We start from the raw sequence: 17,559 nt of genomic DNA, 5'->3' as shown, positions 1-17,559 counted from the left end.
GTTCTAGGCATTTACGAAGCTACTTCAAGTTTACACTTAATTTCCGGTAAGTCCGGTAGTTTCCGACAGCTCACTGACAACAAAAAATCATCAAAAAATGTCAACAAGCTATTCAAAAAATATAAAAAATACATAAAAATTATGGCTGAAACGAGTAATCATGGGAACGATCACAAATCTAACAATAATTTCAAAGATGAATCAGAAATAAAATATATGGATGGCCAAAGTTATCGGACACATTGCGGTTTGTGTTGTGAGTAATTTTAACATCCATAGTTTCCGTTAAAAATTACAAATTCTTGATAACGATTTCATCCCAACTAATATTATAAATGCGAAAGTAACTCGGTCTGTCTGTCTGTCTGTCTGTCTGTCTGTCTGTTACGCTTTCCCGCTTAAACCTCGCAACCGATTTTGATGAAATTTGGCATAGAGATAGTTTGAGTCCCGGGAAAGAACATAGAATAGTTTTTATCCCGGTTTTTGAAACAGGGACGCGCGCGATAAAGTTTTTCTGTGACAGACAAAATTCCACGCGGGCGAAGCCGCGGGCGGAAAGCTAGTAATCGATAATCGGGACGGGGTCATAATTTCTTGTTGTTTACCACCTATTCATTGTTAGGATTATATTATCTTTGGAAGTGTATTAAATATTAAAAAGTTAACTGTTTCCGGTAGAACGCTCTTCCCTCTTCCGGCTATGTACGAACAAGATGTGTCTGTGTAAGAACCCGAATAATAAATGCTTATCTCGCTAACTATCGGTCTTTTCATTAAAGAAACACAAGTTCTGATAGGTTATGGGCCCAGACGCCCGTTAGTTAGAGTTAGGGAAAGTATTAATTGTAGATTATTCGGGAAAAAGCGGATTTGTGAAATATAAAAATGGCGATGTCAAGTAGTAACACGCCGCTACCGCAATTGAGTGCAGGGGCATACGACAACTGGGTTTTCAGGATAAAATGCATACTCGCAGAAAAAGGTCTAACAGAAGTTTTGGATATAAAGAAAATAGTAGACTGTGATGAGAAGATGAAACTCATGGATGCAAAAGCGAGAAGTATCATCGTCCAAAGCGTGACAGACCAACACTTAAACCTGATAAAAGAAAGCACAAGCGCGAAAGAAATGTTAGAAGTTTTGAAAAACACATTCCAACGAAACACGGTCATATCAAAAATATGCCTAAGAAGAAAGTTATTGACTTTGAAACATACAGGAAAATTAGAAGAATATTTCGCCAATTTCGACAATCTTATAAGAGAATTAGAAGTGTCAGGAGAGAAAATTGCAGAAAATGAAAAAATCAGCTACCTCTTAACTGGATTGGGAGAGGAATTCAACGCAATAATAACAGCAATGGAAACGGTAAACCAAGAGCTAAGGCTCGACTTCGTAAAGTCTAGATTGCTTGACAATGAGATAAAGAGGGAATATAGTAGCACAGAACCACAATCTTCATTTGTCATCAAATGCTATACATGCCATAAAAAAGGGCATAAATCCTTCGAGTGCAAAAGCCGAGGACGAGGCAGAGGCCGCAGATATAGAGGTACTACAAGAACACAGTATAATGAAACAGCACAAGGGCCAGTAATAAATCTGACAGAAAAAGTGTCAGTGGCATGGTCATTTATCACAGAGGAAATCCTATATCATGGTCATCCAGGAAACAGCAAGCTGTCGCCCTTTCAACTGCGGAAGCAGAGTATGTCGCCGCCGCTATGACTGTGAGCGAGCTATTATTTGTGAGGGGACTTGCAATCGATTTTCAAGACAAAAGTGATGCAGTGTTATATGTGGACAATCAAAGTGCGATTAAAATGGTGATGAACAGTGAAAACACTCGACATTCGAAGCACATAGACATTAAATTTCATTTCGTGAAAGACATAGTTTGTAATAATATTGTAAGTGTCAAATATGTAAGTACAAACGAAAATACGTCAGATATTTTGACTAAATCACTGTGTAATATCAAGTTCAGTTATTTTCGTGAGAAGTTATTAGTTTTGTAGTGATTTCATTTAAAGTTTTGTTTACATTAATAGAACAGTGTGAAGTGAGTTGCATGTGTCACTAGTTGTCATTAATGTCAGTTTCTGAAATGTCAAATTCTTTTTTTTAATGTTGCCATACTAAAACATAAGTGGAATATTGTTATTAGAAGTTTTTATTAGTAGATAAAAATTATTTTGTTTTGCAATTAAAAGTTAAAGCCTAACTTGTAATTGAGAGGGAGTGTTAGGATTATATTATCTTTGGAAGTGTATTAAATATTAAAAAGTTAACTGTTTCCGGTAGAACGCTCTTCCCTCTTCCGGCTATGTACGAACAAGATGTGTCTGTGTAAGAACCCGAATAATAAATGCTTATCCCGCTAACTATCGGTCTTTTCATTAAAGAAACACAAGTTCTGATATTCATTTCATTTATTTGCTAGTGGTCAGGCCTCCTAGTGGGAGGCCTAACCTACGTCTTCCGGCCCGTGTTCGCCACGCGAGAACTTTTCTGCCCTAATGGCCATCAGTTCTAGTCTCTAAACGAGCTATGTGCGGGCCCCACTGCCACTTTATTTTAGCAATGCCATTTCTGCAATTTGCCATTGCTATCAGTTATTTCTATGAAACATCATTATGGTCAGACTTAATACCACGAAAAGGGATCAACACCGTATTGCCTTTCGCGCGCTGTCAACCGCGAGGCGAGGCGTTTACGTTACGTTGCGGATAAGTGTGCGTTGCAGCATGGAGTTTCATACAAATAATACTGACCGCCTCGAGTTGATAGTTTGATACGGTTACGATCCCTTTTCGGGTTGATAAGTGTGCGACGTCCTTTTCAGGTGTATGCCACACTTTTCCCACTAACTCCCGTACTTACTATGGCCACGTGTTCTGCATTGATTGCTTCCACAAATACATCTGGACTCCTTCCAAAAGGGAATGTTCTGGAGATGCCTTGAAGAAACGTAGCGGAGAGCCCTCTGTGATCCAAAACTCCGCTAAGTAATCAGGAATTTGATTTGTGTGTAACTTTGTAATAAAATTATTTATGTAAAATGTAAAAGTGGTTTTAATTTTCGTTTGTAAAGGTCTAGCGTTTAACTCGGCCAGTGCCCGAGTTACGGGAGCGGCACGGAACGGGATTATTCCCACCGCTGCAACTCCTGTGTAGCCAAGATCTACAGCTAGACCGCCAACCCAACCAGTGAAGGTCAAGTTTGTCCCGGGGGAGAATTAAACTGTCATGGGACCCGCAACGAAATTAATCAGAAGAACATATTATTATTACGTGGAGTTCGAAGTTAAGGTTCGACTTCCCTCCATTGCAAAGCGTATGACCTAGGTCCTCCCTCCCATGCCGCTCCCATACCTCAGACACTGACTGAGTTTATAGTTAAGGCCCGGTCTGCGAGCACGTAGAATTTAGTCCAATGACCCCAAGCTACCCATCCTTATCGCTCGCGCGTAATTATATTGCTGTCGCGACTGTGCGACGCGCGCCCGCAGTGAGTGTGCGAGCGCGACAGCAACATAATTACGCGCAAGCGATAAGGATGAGTAGCTTGGGGTCATTGGACAAAATTCTACGTGCTCACGGACCAGACTATAGACTGAAACATAGTAGAGTAACTAAGTATGTATTTATTTATTAATAACCATAAAAATTGGATTGCTTAAAGTGGGAATTGAAGTCACAGCCCTTCGCTTGCCGGGCGACTGCTCTTATTTCTAGAAAAGGACAAGGAATATCAAAATAAGTTTTATCACAAACAAAATATATTTATTTATACAATCAAATATACCCCGTTGATATCAACCTTATACAAAAATGGATATTTACAAAGTTCGACATTATACAAAATGGCTTTGGTGTATTTGTACTTTTTAAGACTTTTACACACGATTTTTGGTTGTATGAGAAAAATGGCAATCGTCACATAAAAAAATGGTACACAGTCAGCGTCAAATAGTTCATGACACCCAAAGTGGCCAAAAAGTGGACAACTCAACCTTATTCCAATGAGGGCTATCGTTTTTATACTTAACAGTTGGCACCCCAGGCGATTGACAGGACCTTACTCTACAGTGGCGCCATCTTGATGAGTGCAAATGCGATAGTCCTCCTACCACTTTAGCGCTCACCAGTTGGTGCCACTGTCTTCGCTACTAGCAAGTGACAGGACCTTACTCTACAGTGGCGCTAACTGGTGAGCGCTAAAACGATAGCCCTCATTGTAACAAAGACGTGTCGCGAACTTTTGGCTACTTTGGGTGTCACAAACTATTTGACGCTGACTGTTTAAAAAAAAACTTACACCCAAACAAAAATACAAGAAAAGAAAAGAAGAAAAATTAAATAAATAATCGTACGTCCACCAGGCGACACTTAAAAATATTTTCAAAAAAATTCTGCAACTTAAATAATAAGTACTTAAATGAATGATATGATGATTCCTTAACGATTTCTTATCAATACATGAAAAATCTTTACATTCTAGAAAAATGGGATAAAAAAAGGAATGTTTAGACCTGCAAAATCACATACATAGCAACACATTTTAACTGTTTTTTACAATATAAAAACATTTTGTCATTCATCATCTCTTGATTTACTTTCATAAGATACTTTGTTCTTCCTAATTTAACCTAAAGATTTTCAAGACTTTTTATCAGTTTTTTCTTTTCCGTAATAAACAAAAATCCGTACAAGTGTTTATCTAGAACACATACACCCGCATTCACAAACATTACTATGAGGTCTCACAGTGCGCGTGGGCCGTGGACGCACAGGGTGACACACGAACCAATCACAGAGCTCTATTCAAGGCTGTGCGTTCGATTTGCTGCTTCACTTAAGCAAGAGTTATTTGTAAATACGGGTGAATAGTAATTAATTTAACGATTTATTTGTGATTTGCAAAATATTACAGACTATACAAGTAAAATAATCTAAAATTTAGATTTTATTTAGATTCTAAATTATCTAGAAATATTTTGTCTTTAAGACACAGCCTGATTGAATTGGTCCTAAAAGATCAGATCAATAAAGAATATAATAGATTTAATTACAACCCGATCGAAGTTCTCACTGTCTGTACCTAACATCTTTATATACCATGTTTAATTGCAAATAAATGATTATGATTATGATTATTATGATTATGATTATGATTATGATTATGATTATGATTATGATTATGATTATGATTATGATTATGATTATGATTATGATTATGATTATGATTATGATTATGATTATGATTATGATTATGATTATGATTATGATTATGATTATGATTATGATTATGATTATGATTATTATGATTATGAAGTAGCTGCGCACCTCGCTGGAATGCGACTCTCCCTCGCACTCACCCGCACACCTCGCCGCGCTCGTCCCGTCCGTACCAGAGCGGCGATGTGACGTCACGGCTGCCAGGTGCGCAGTTAACTTTTTTTTTTTTAACGCGGAAGCTCTTGGCCTGTATCTCACCTGATGGTAAGTGATGATCAGATAAGGGGCCATCCATAAAGTACGTCACACGAATTTCGAATTTCATGATTTTTTTACCCCCCCTCCGTCCTTGTCACAGGTGGTCACATTTCTGAGACCCCCCCCTCCCTAGTGTGACGTCACATGTTTTGCAATTTCACATCGAAAAATTATGAAATTAACAGCAGTTCCGAAATTAGTTTTATTTCCATTTAAATTAATTTAAATGGAAATAATGTTGATTTCATAAAAAAAGTACTTAAGAGCGTTGTCACATTTTTCATGCAGAAATCGAGAATTTGGCAGATTTCGAAATGATTTTAGTCATATAATTTATTGTTATAGCTTCTTTTGACTTATATCATCGTAATTATCATACATTTTTACGGAATGTCTATTGACAAAATCTCGTTCAAATTGGATTTTTGCCTACGAAAACAGCGAATTTCGAAAGCCCGATTTCCAGGTAACTCGCGAAGGCACAACTTTGAACTAATATTACAACAAATTTATTTCTAAGTAAGAAGATAGAATGTATTCATTAGAATAAGCATACCCTGAAGAAGAAAGTGTATTGAGAAAATTTTGATGTTTAATTCATTAAAATGCATTTTTATCATGTCTAAGATAGTCAAAATTCGAGAAAATTACTGCAAGAAAACAGGTCACATCTCATAATCTAAAAGTCATTTGGCAACATAAACTACTTTATACTTAAGAAGAAACATAGTACTATTATTGTGTGAAAAAGAAAAAATATCTATCTTCAATCTTCAAATGAAAAATTAATTTGAAAATACTATAAAATCGGGTGCATCAAATGGCATAAATCAGTCGTGCTTTGGCACTCGTAGACGCCGGGTCTATGTCAGTTGACTCTATGGATAAAAATCTTAAAGTTACCTCTGATTTTTTAGCATTATACGACCGTGGTTTATAATAATAAATTCTATAAAATCACAATGATATCAGTATTTACCTCTTTGATTTCCTGACTTGTTTAGATTTACAAAAACTAAAGTTTTAGATAATAATTTGAATGGTGCTTACGATGTTTAGTTACGAGCTCTTTGATGGACACAGATATTATAGATAACGTTTAAAAAATGGCACGCTCGTTTTCATATATTTCATTCTATTTATTTAACCTATCCATATTTATGTGCGGAAACGTCACAAAATCAGAATAAATCTTAATTTTTCCAACCCGCATCATAAAAACTAAAAAGTTTAAAATAAAATTTAAATAGTAAATATTTTTCATAAACAAGCTTTTGATGCTGTAAAAAGAATAAAATAAAACATAAATTCTTTCAAACCCATCAACTTATTACTTTACTCAATTTAAAGATTAAAAACTTGTCGCGGGATTTACTAGTGTAAAAAATACATTAATTACGTAACTTGATTTTGCTAAAAGTCTAATCTGAGAAAAAATCAAATAGGTAAATTATACATTATTTCTTTATTATTATGTATGATGTACTGTCTTAGGTACGATACAACTACGGATTAAGATCGTTTAGTCGACGCAGCGTTGAAATTGTACAGATAAATGCAGTTTGCGCACTTACTTCGCGACGTCAAGCAATAAAAACCTAAAATTCGAACGCCAACTTTTTGCTACAACGCTCTTAAGTACTTAACATTATATCAAATATTTGAAACAATGAAATGTGATGTCACGAAACTTAGGACCCCTCCCACCCCTTGTCACACCATGTCACACTTTGTCAACCCCCTCCCCCCCTCTTTACGTGTGACGTACTTTATGGATGACCCCTAAGGTGGAAGCGAGCTTCACCCGGAATCCTCACTACGGACGGAAGAACTGGCTATCTTACCTTTAATTGCCGGAACACAACAATGCTGTTAACATTGTTGTTATGGCGACAGACTTAGGTAAGATGGTGGTAGCTAGCCAGGCGGACTTAGAACAAGCCCTACCACTAACCAAACCGAACAGAAAAATCTGCCCCCACTGGGAATCGAACCCGGGACCTCTGCGTCTGAAGCAGATGGTCTTATCACTAGACCACAGAGGCGGTTAAAACTTGATCGGGTTGTAGTTACTTTAAACTTACGGCGCGCGCGCAAAGGTGACTTTATGACCGTGACAGTATCTCTCTGTTTCTCTTTATAAACGTGTAAAAGAAACAGATATAGGTAGGTAATTACTATCACGGAATAAGTACTGCCACAGCGACAAAAAAGTCACGCGTGTGCGCGCCCATATGTTGGAATACCCACTTCATTTCTTTTCCTATTGAGGAAAGAAGAAGTGTTTCACGAATAATGCTCAGAATTGTCACTAACTTGTATGTATTTAAAAGAGTAACTACCTACTTCTACTTTTCTTTATTTTAGTTAACACTGCGACTTTGGCAAGGCAAGGTTTTCACAAAGTTTAAAATTAAAGTTTAATATCAAACTCCTTCTAGCTCTTGGTCATTAATTGCAGTTTTCTCATAGCTAAATGATATTGGCAAGACTACCCATACATAAAAGCATCGTTACCATTTCTATTAAGACCAGTGTACCTACCATGAGTTTACGTTAGGTGTGCTCGCTAGCGATTACGTCAAAAATCTCTATGAAGATTTTGTTTCTTGAAAGTAGCCGCTAGGGGCGCTGCACAATATGTCATACTAATTAATGTCATTTTTTTACGCAGTCGCTAGCGAGCACACCTAACATAAACTCATGGTAAGCACACTGAAGAGAAGTAGAAATGGCTGAAAACCAGCGCAGACTGAGATAGTCCTTGTCAGCACGAGCTGAATCACTTCCAATTGCTTTACTTGATCTGTATCCTATTATGTAACTCCAACTTAAAAATAGCAATAAATGATTTATATTATTTATTTTATATATTTACAGTTTTAAAAACAGATCTTTTTAAAGTCCACCGTTTAAGTCAAACCGATCGAGCTAACTGCGTACCTCGCTGGAATGTCGATGTGACGTCACGGCTGCCTAGTGCGCAGTTAACTTGAGCAGGTTGTATTCGAAATTGTCATAAAAGTGGAGTAATTAAGATCCACGATAAAAAGAGATTTTCTACCTAACTTTCAACACTTCTAACTTCCACTCAAGGTTCTGGACTTTTCAGTTCGATGGGTATCTTCACAGTCGCACAGGGTTTTGGTCGTCTTCCGATCAGTAGCATGAACAAGCATATGCCAGAGACAATGAGCGATGCTATGCTGCCGACTGCTAAGCCTAGCTGAGCAGCGGCTGTGGAATAGGTCCCGTGGTAGATCAGGGTGCGGAGACTCTCTGGTAGTTCTTCTACGGCCTGTAACAATCATCATCATCAGAGGTGGAATTGTGTCAAGCAATCGTTATCATTTGACAGTTCATAACGTACGATTATTCTGACAGAATAATGCTGTGGGTCTAGACAAAGTGCAAATTTTAATCGCAAACCAGTCGAAAAGTGGTCGAAAAGCCCCTTTTTTGTATGGAGTTTTGACGGATTCGATTTTCGATTCGATCAAAAAGTGCGTTACAAAGTGCAAATTTTAATCGCAAACCAGTCGAAAAGTGGTCGAAAAGCCCCTTTTTTGTATGGAGTTTTGACGGATTCGATTTTCGATTCGATCAAAAAGTGCGTTTTGTCTAGGGGGGCTGATCAATAACGCCCGTATTCACAAACATTATATGTCTCACAGTGCGCGTGGACGCACAGGGTCACACACGAACCAATCACAGAGCTCTATTCAACGCTGTGCGTTTGATTTGCTGCTTCACTTAAGCAAGCATCGTTTGTGAATACGTGTGTTAGTCTCCACGACTAATTTACCAGAGGCAAATGGAGGATTTGTCTTCACTCCCTACGCTGGCCAAATGGGATTAGAATTGAAAATTACTTCTCCGTTTCAAGTATCATTATGAAAAATCAAGATTTCAAAACAGAACAACAATAACTATTATAATAACTAGAAATATAATGTATTAATTTGAGGGTAGCCAAAGATTTTCAAACCCGCTCAAACAGACTACGCCGCGAGCCGTCAGTCTGCTTGTGACCACGGCTGTAGCAACACAGCCTAACATAAATTTCAATTTTCGTCAAGCTTTAAAATTAAATGTCGCGTTCGCGTCTCGTTGCTCTATAAATTAAGGTGTGAAAGTGTAAAATGTTATAAGTAGTGAAGTTTAAAAATGTAGGTAATGAAAAGTAATAAAAACTTACCATTTCAAGCCACGCTACTGGTAAGATCAGACCTTGAGGTAGAAAACTCAGTGCCGTGAACGAACTGGATTTCCTCACTTGCACGTTGATTTGTAAGCTGGAATGAATAAAAGGTTATTGTTACTATTTTACCTTTTCTTTTAAGAGGATTCCGGATTTCCATAATAAAAGAGTGAAAAAAAATTTTTTTTGTGTGTTGAGAAGAGTACGAAAAGGGACTCAAGACCTTATCTCAAATGGAGTGGTCTCAGGACAGATTGGTGATGGTGGAGGAGCATATGTGAAAGGTAAGTGGCCCAATTTGTATTGAGAATTAGGCTTAATTTCTAACATGTCATCTGACTCACTGGAGATACTTAAAAGGCCAGTAGAATTAAACATGAAAATTAGGATCAAATCGGAAACAATTCCTACAAAAGATTTTATTGTTTTAATGGCTTCATTTGTTGCCCATTAAGACTATCCTAGGTTTGCCGACTTCGACGGAGTTATGCTTAAGTGATGGGGCCCCCCGAAAGGGGCATATTTGCAGTTTTACGGTTATACCGCGTAAAGGGCTTACAGTATCGCTTAAACTACATACAATAACCTTATAACGGCATAACCTTATTCCCATAGGTACCAAGAGGTGCATTTTAGAAAACCCTTTCTTAGTGTAGAAATTATTCTTCTTTGTCTTTTGCTCTTGGCAGAGTCAAGCGTTCAAGTTGTAGATTTCGCCGTCATCTCTAAGAGATGTAGGGCTACCGATTCGAAGTTAATAGTTGATAGCACTCACTCATGAGCTAGATACTAATCCTCCCCCCCGTGACCACCCGTGACGTATGGTATGTCAGAGGCCAGTGGCCTATTCACGTATTTTGACAGTCAAGATCTCGCTGACGTTCAGAAGTCTTCCCATTGAAAAACAGTTCTAAATTCGTATTCACAAGGGTCATTTCGATAGAACGTTTACTCGATAGGATCGCAACTTAGCGATTTTTTGTCGTTGAAGTTTTGTTATGTGATTAAGGCTACTGGTTCCCCCTGAAAAATAACCCTCGATACGCCAAAGGGCAAACTGCTTGCTGCAGTCAGATACTATTCCTTCTGCCGATTTGACTATTTTAGCAATTATTTATAAACTTTATTTACCTGGACTTCCCTCTAAGAGCGATGCCGAGGGTTGGGTGTATGTCCAGGTAGTTGTCATACACCCGCTCAGGGTGTAGCCCAGAGAACATAACTTGGAGCCGAGGGTCTCCGTGGCTGAAGTGAGGGAAGGACGCTAGGGCTGGAGCACCTGGAAAATGATAAAATATCTTTCATACTTTTGTCCGTACGGTCAAACTTTGTCACGGTTTTAGGTTGGTTTTAGTCACGCTGACGCACGCTGACCGTCAGCGCTGACAGCCGAAATGTAGCGTCGGCGTCAAGTGATCAGCGTCACTCAGGAACGTTTCCTTCAATTACATACATATTGATCTGTCAGCGCCGACGATCAGCGAGCGGTCAGCGCGATTCTAAAACCTGCCTTAAAGGGATATTACGGGACACGGGACGAGATTTTTTTATCCACAACGAGGAAGATCTTGGCTTGCATCTCATCTGATGGTAAGAGATGATCAGGCCGAAGGCGGAAGCGAGCTTCACCCGGAATCAACCACAGAAGAACTGGCATCTTACTTCTAACTGCCGGAACACAACAATGCTGTTAACATTGTTGAGTTAATCATCTATCCTATTTTTTCCCTGAGCCTTACAGTTTTTACGTGAAATCTACTTATTTTCTAAATTAGTAGGACTTAACTATCAGTCATCATAATGTCAAAATATTAAGATTTAGACTCCGCATTTATCCGAAACTTTTGAATCGGTTACGGTTACGGATATTTTTTTATTTCGGATATCCGATAGTTTCGGTTACGGTTACGGATATCTATAACATCCCTGTTAACAAAAGGTGCGATTGCGGTCAAATACCTGCGTTGTCATGCATAAAAAAATCCTCAATTTCCACTCACCCATAGCGCAAGCAGTGATGTTAATCACCCCTTTAGGGGGGCAAGTGGCAGAATCCACCTCGCAGTAGCACTGGTTGTCTGAGTTGTTAATGGGGTCGTCGAACACATTGTGGGGCAGACGATACCGGAGGAGGGGGATGCCGTCTAGCTGTAAGAGAAAGAGGATTTATTTAATTCATCATCAGCAAGGTTCTGGAGTGGAGGCCGCGTAACAGAAAACGTACAAAGGTGGACCGACATCATAAAGGTAGCAGGAAGGCGCTGGATGCAGGCCGCTACAGAATGGTCAATATGGATGAATCATTGAGGGAGACCTATTTTCAGCAGTGGACGTCCTACGGCTGAAATGATGATGATGATCATCAGCTCATTTAGTCTCCAGTGAAAGTCATGATTATCTAAGGCTGGGTTATAGCTAATAACAAACGTCAAAAGTCTGTCAAACTACATACAAAAAACACTGGTTATGGTTAAAGTTACGGTTCAAATAAGGTGGTGCAACTCAGCCTAAGATGCTAGTAGAATTTTTGTACACGATATTCATCATCATCATTTCAGCTACAGGACGTCCACTGATTTCATTATTGACCGGTTGGTAGCAGCCTGCATCCATCGCCTTTTTGCTACCTTTATGAGGCCATCTGTCCACTACCTTATTCAGGTTTAAAGAAACATGAGATGATCTATTCATCATCATGTCATTTAGTCTCCACTGCAGGAGCACGGCCCTTTCTAATTTACCAGAGGCAAATGAGAGCTTGGCCTACACTCCCCTGACTGGTTAGAAGGGTTGGGGAGGCCTGATTGATGTTCGTGAACCAATAAGTAATTTACTTAATCCTGGCAAAGAATAACGACAGTTTCACAAGTAGGTAGACAAATAAAACTTTAAAAACCTCTGTTGTCTTGTGGCTAAACGAAACCGCGAAAGTAAAGAACTTCCTACTTTTTTAAAGGTTGAAGGGTACTAAGCCAACTAACCTCAACATCCTTCTCGTAATGGAAGGGTAGTCTTCTGCACAAGTTAGGGTAGAACACATGCAGCACTTGCTTCCTGTCCAGCTGGGATGGTGGAAAGATGGAGCCATCAGTCGCGTCTATACTGCAAGGAAAGAAGAATCTATTTAGTCATCATCAAGTCATGAGGGCTATCGTTTTTATACTTAACAGTTGGCACCCCTGGCGATTGACAGGACCTTACTCTACAGTGGCACCATCTTGATGATTGCAAATGCGATAGTCCTCCTACCACTTTAGCGCTCACCAGTTGGTGCCACTGTCTTCGCTACTAGCAAGTGACAGGAGCTTACTCTACAGTGGCGCTAACTGGTGAGCGCTAAAACGATAGCCCTCATTGAATTTAAGTTTCAGCCACAGGACGTTCACTGCTGAACATAGGCCTCCGGATCTGATGATAATGATTTCCATATTGAACGGTTGGTAGCGGCCCTCTAGTAAACTTTGGTAAGCCAAAGGGGAATGGATTGGCCTACACTCCCCGCTCTGGCCAGATGGATTAGGGCCTTCGATTGTATCTATCTATACTTGAAGTAAAGAAGAATTCATTTAGCTATCATCAGGTCAAGTCTCCACTGCAGGAGCACGACCCTCCAATTTACTAAAGGCTAATGGAGGATTTGGTCTAAACTCCTCACGCAGGCCAGACGGGTTGGGGCCTACAGTTGCGTCTATATTGCAAGGACAGAAGAATTCGTTTAGCAATTATCAGGTCATTTAGTACACCAGAGGAATATGGATATGGCCTAAACTCCCCAAGCTGGCTATAGAGGGGTTTCGAAGGCCTGATGTTTGCATTTTAGTCATCAACAGGTCATTTAGTCACCACTGCAGGAGCACGACCCTCTAGTTTCTGCCATAGGACGTCCAATGCTGAACATTGGCCTCCCCCAATGATAGTTTACCAGAGGCAAAATGGATTTGGCCTACACTCCCCTCGCTGGCCAGACGGGTTGAGAAGGCCTAATGTTTGTCTCTACTGCAGGAGCACGACCCTTTAAATTAGAGAATTTACTAAAGGCAAATGGAAGAGGCGTACACTCCCCACGCTGGCCAGACGGGTTTGAGAGGCCTGATGTCCGTAGCTATATTAAGCCCTTAAGTAGTCGCTTTTCAGGACATCCATAGGGATCATTCTATTCTCATCATCATCATCAACAGCCCTTTACAGTCCACTGCTGGACTATGAGCCTCCTCCACTTATAGTGGAGGGTTTTGCCGGCCGTTTGGTGTGGTGGTTCAGAACGGACTACTATGCCGAGAGGTCCCGGGTTCGATTCCCGGCCGGGCAGAAATTGAAATGATGAATTTTAATTTCTGTGACGGGTCTGGGTGTTACTATGTATAATATGTATGTATTTAAAAAAAAAAAAAAAAAAGTATATAAGTAGTATATCCGCTAAGCTAGCACCCATAACACAAGCATATTAATTGCTTACTTTGGGGCTAGATGGCGCTGTGTGAGATTGTCCAAAGATATTTATTTATTATTATTTATTATTATTATTTGCCATAATCTCCACGCTTGGCAGGCGGGTTGGAGATCGCAGTTTAAAAGATTTATGTTTTTCAGAGAGCGCTGCTGCCCGTTCTCTGTTTGATGTGTAGTCCCTAAGTCGCCTCTTACGACACACCCGTGGGAAGAGTAGGGGTTGGTGACAAATGTATTCTACTCTGCCGTCACCTATTCTACTCTGCTGGAATCACCAGACAGTATAAATAGATTTACTCATTTACTTCATTCATTCATATGAATTTTTGTGGGTTCTAGCATTTCTAGCGAGGATCGAATCCGGAATATCTGGTGTCTAAACAATAATAAAACTAAATCATCAACTAATTATCTAATAACGTTTCATTTCCTCAATAATTACCTATTCCCTTGACTCTTTATAATAACAAACGATAAATACTGTAACTTAGAAGACAAATTGTGTTTTTAAATCGTTCAGAAATGGTGTATTTTCTTATCATGGGGTGATAACCTCTGCCCGCTCATTACAAGGGAAGTGGATACAGTAGGCTGGTGGGTTATCAGTCCTCGACAAGGTACTGAAGGGTAGTAGGTTCGACCATAGATATGTGTCGACGTCTACGACGCGCCACTAGATTAGTGGCAGTCATAACCCAACAGATGGCGCTGACACAAGGGCTACTATGGCATACTCCACCGCACCTACAATCCTGCATCGCGGTATCAGAGTTTTCTACCCCGTATATATAGAATAGTATAAATAGAAAAACCGAGATAGTAACAACTGGACCCAAACCCGTTCGCTGGACACGGCCTACCGTGGTGCCCTCAGGCCGCGTCCGTAGTCCCCTCGATCGGGCCTACTAGTAAGCCCGCCGTAGGCTGGACTTTGGTCCAACACCGCGGTGGGCAACCCTCTAGTTGGGTTCGCCACTGATCGGGCGCCTTATGCGCTCGATACGGACCGATCGCGAACGTTGGTATGCGACTTTATCTGATTTTAACTAAATATGCCGCTCCATAAAATTTGCCGCCCTAAGCTTTAGCCTACTCATGCCCGTTTTAACCATCAATCCCTAATTTTTAAGTAACTCCTATGGTAACACTTAACAGGAATTTTGTTTTCAAAGGGGTCAATTAAAAAAAATGGGATTGATGGTGAAAACGGCCCTCATCAGCCTGCTGGATATACTGCCACTTAACTGCGCATCAATACGACTATCCCTCGTACTCACTCGCACACCTCTTGCATTTGCCCCGTCCGTACCAGAGCGTCGACATGACGTCACGGCCACCCGGTGCGTAGTTAACTCTACTGGGTTATAGTTCCAGAATCCCAGAAAGCTTCTGACTCTTCTGAGCCCATCTATACTGTGTACTAGTGATAACGATGGAGCCAATTCTCATTCAGACGGTTATGTTGATAAGAGCTCGTGAAATGAGCGTACAGTTGTTTAGCAGAGGAACGTGATTTGATAATGTACTTGTACAACTAATTTGGCATGATATAAGTGGGATTTTAAGCCACTAAGTATAGTTTTATAGTTAGTTGATGCCACTGAATGTACTACAGTTCACGAGGCCTAAGCTGAGCTGTTCAAATTTTCCATAAGTAAACAATTTTGCGACTTAAAAATGTTTTATCTGGCTCTACATTTAGTGAAGCTGAGTTATCAGGATTCTGTGCCACTATTCAGGGCACGCAGACGTCCCAAATATAAATTACCCTACCTGCAAGTCGAAACAACATTTCAGCTGGTGCTGACAATTGGTAGAAGAAACTAAGTCACATCAGTCTTTTAAAGTCTCTAATGCAGGACGGGTCGTTGTGGAAACTATTTGGAAGGCCTTTGTCCAGCTAGATGTCATTTGGCTGAATCGACGAACAAAGGAAGGCGCCTTTAAAAGTCTCTTAAGGTCTGGTCTCTACAGGCTCTCTCCCTCTGTGTGTGACAATAGTGACTGAGTTTCTTGCGCTGCTTCTCAGCACTGGCCCATTCATTGTCCCGAAGCAGTGGTAGGGTTAATACTGGGACGTGTAAAAGTGCTTTTTAAAACCTACTTGCAAAAAATGTATGAGTTTTGTGAGTTTTTTATGAGTTTCTCTCTAACATAGGACCGGTGGTTATCCTTGAAGTCTTTGTCCAGCAGTGGACGTCATTTGGCTTAAACGACGAACAATAGAAGGTCTCTAACCTATTGCAATCAGGTCCAGTCCACATATCCAGCTGGCTCTGCCCGTCCACTTCTTCGATCATGTTCATTTTGTCCATGTTTTCTACCCCTGTGTTTATGGTCAGCTTCTCAGATAACGTCTGGTTTTTCTGCAAGAATGCGATAATATTTTAGAATAAGATTACAGTAATTTGGTCTCTCCCACAGATCACAGAAACTAAAGGGAGATGTGAAAAGGGGGCGTGGCCGGTGTCGCAGCAATATGCCCAAAAACAGAACACATTGCAATGATGACAACAGCGACGTCATAATGTAAACAGTTTACATTGCCTTCGTAGTTCTAAAGAATATTCGAACGTTGAGCAATACCGCAGTATAATGAGCACATATTTTGATTACTTTGTGTGTGAATTTCTAATGCGACACTGAGTTTCGAACTCAGCGCATTAGTTGGCATCTCTCTACATCTCTAATTCTCTATGGTCTCCCCAGCCCGTCTGACCAGTATGGGGAGTGTAGGTTTAATGGTAGCGCATTTTCTTACATAACTTTTCAATTCCTATCATTGGAGGTCCGAAAATATTTCTCATACAATTTGATACCATAATGATCATTCTTCATAAAAAATTTAAAACCTACATATTTAAAAACATAATCATTGATATTCATAATATCACTAATCATACACTTAGTTTTTACTAATATTTGTTTTCATATATTTTTCTATACTAATGATCGAAACTCCTAATCATTCGAATAAATAACTATAATATTCATAAATATGATGTATCCTAATATTTGTTTTCATAAATTTATTANCAGCCGAGTACCTCCCCTGGTTTTCGCTAACGGCGCGCGTGAACACATGCGCGCGCCGCCGCCACGGGTCCTCCTTTAGCGGCCACCAAACACCCCCGTGTCTAGTGGCCGAGGACTTTCACTAAGGGCCTTAGTCTAAGGCGGAGGAGAGCGGAGCGGAGAAGAGTTTTTAATAACCAATAAGATTTAATTAATTCCACTTAACTTCTCCGCTTCCCGCGATGGTGGCGCTCCGTTTCGCGTCGCGCCACCATCGCTGTCAAATTCTTTAGAATTTGAGTGCTTGATACTTCTTCGCTCCGCTCCGCTCTGCTCCGCCTAGGGGAAGCCTTTACCTTGTCCAATTTCTTGTGCCTTAAGAATAACGTTGT

General features: G+C 40.0%; 2 protein-coding genes across 2 annotated transcripts in view; one reads left to right on the top strand and one right to left on the bottom strand.

Annotated features, from left to right (window-relative positions):
• The first annotated feature begins 41 nt into the window (after positions 1 to 41).
• Positions 42 to 3,047, top strand: LOC114350398 (uncharacterized). Its single transcript, XM_028301191.1, has 2 exons — positions 42 to 256; positions 2,849 to 3,047. The coding sequence occupies exons 1-2, from the start codon at positions 142 to 144 to the stop codon at positions 3,013 to 3,015; spliced, it is 282 nt and encodes a 93-aa protein (XP_028156992.1). The 5' UTR covers positions 42 to 141; the 3' UTR covers positions 3,016 to 3,047.
• A 5,301-nt stretch (positions 3,048 to 8,348) lies between these two features.
• Positions 8,349 to 17,559, bottom strand: part of LOC114350385 (lysosome membrane protein 2) — a 30,632-nt gene continuing 21,421 nt past the window's right edge. Inside the window, exons 7-12 of the mRNA XM_028301160.1 lie at positions 16,391 to 16,518; positions 12,685 to 12,805; positions 11,704 to 11,851; positions 10,835 to 10,982; positions 9,701 to 9,797; positions 8,349 to 8,800 (exon numbers count right to left, since the gene is read on the bottom strand). Of these exons, the coding sequence (XP_028156961.1) occupies positions 8,594 to 8,800; positions 9,701 to 9,797; positions 10,835 to 10,982; positions 11,704 to 11,851; positions 12,685 to 12,805; positions 16,391 to 16,518 (849 nt within the window). The 3' untranslated portion in view covers positions 8,349 to 8,593. The remainder of the gene's footprint in view (positions 8,801 to 9,700; positions 9,798 to 10,834; positions 10,983 to 11,703; positions 11,852 to 12,684; positions 12,806 to 16,390; positions 16,519 to 17,559) is intronic.

Source organism: Ostrinia furnacalis, unplaced genomic scaffold (genome assembly GCF_004193835.3).
Source record: "Ostrinia furnacalis isolate ACB-3 unplaced genomic scaffold, ASM419383v2 OfSCF0876, whole genome shotgun sequence".
NCBI classification, from domain to species: domain Eukaryota; kingdom Metazoa; phylum Arthropoda; class Insecta; order Lepidoptera; family Crambidae; genus Ostrinia; species Ostrinia furnacalis.
Note: the sequence above shows the minus strand (reverse complement) of the source record. Positions and strands in the feature narration are given on the sequence as shown.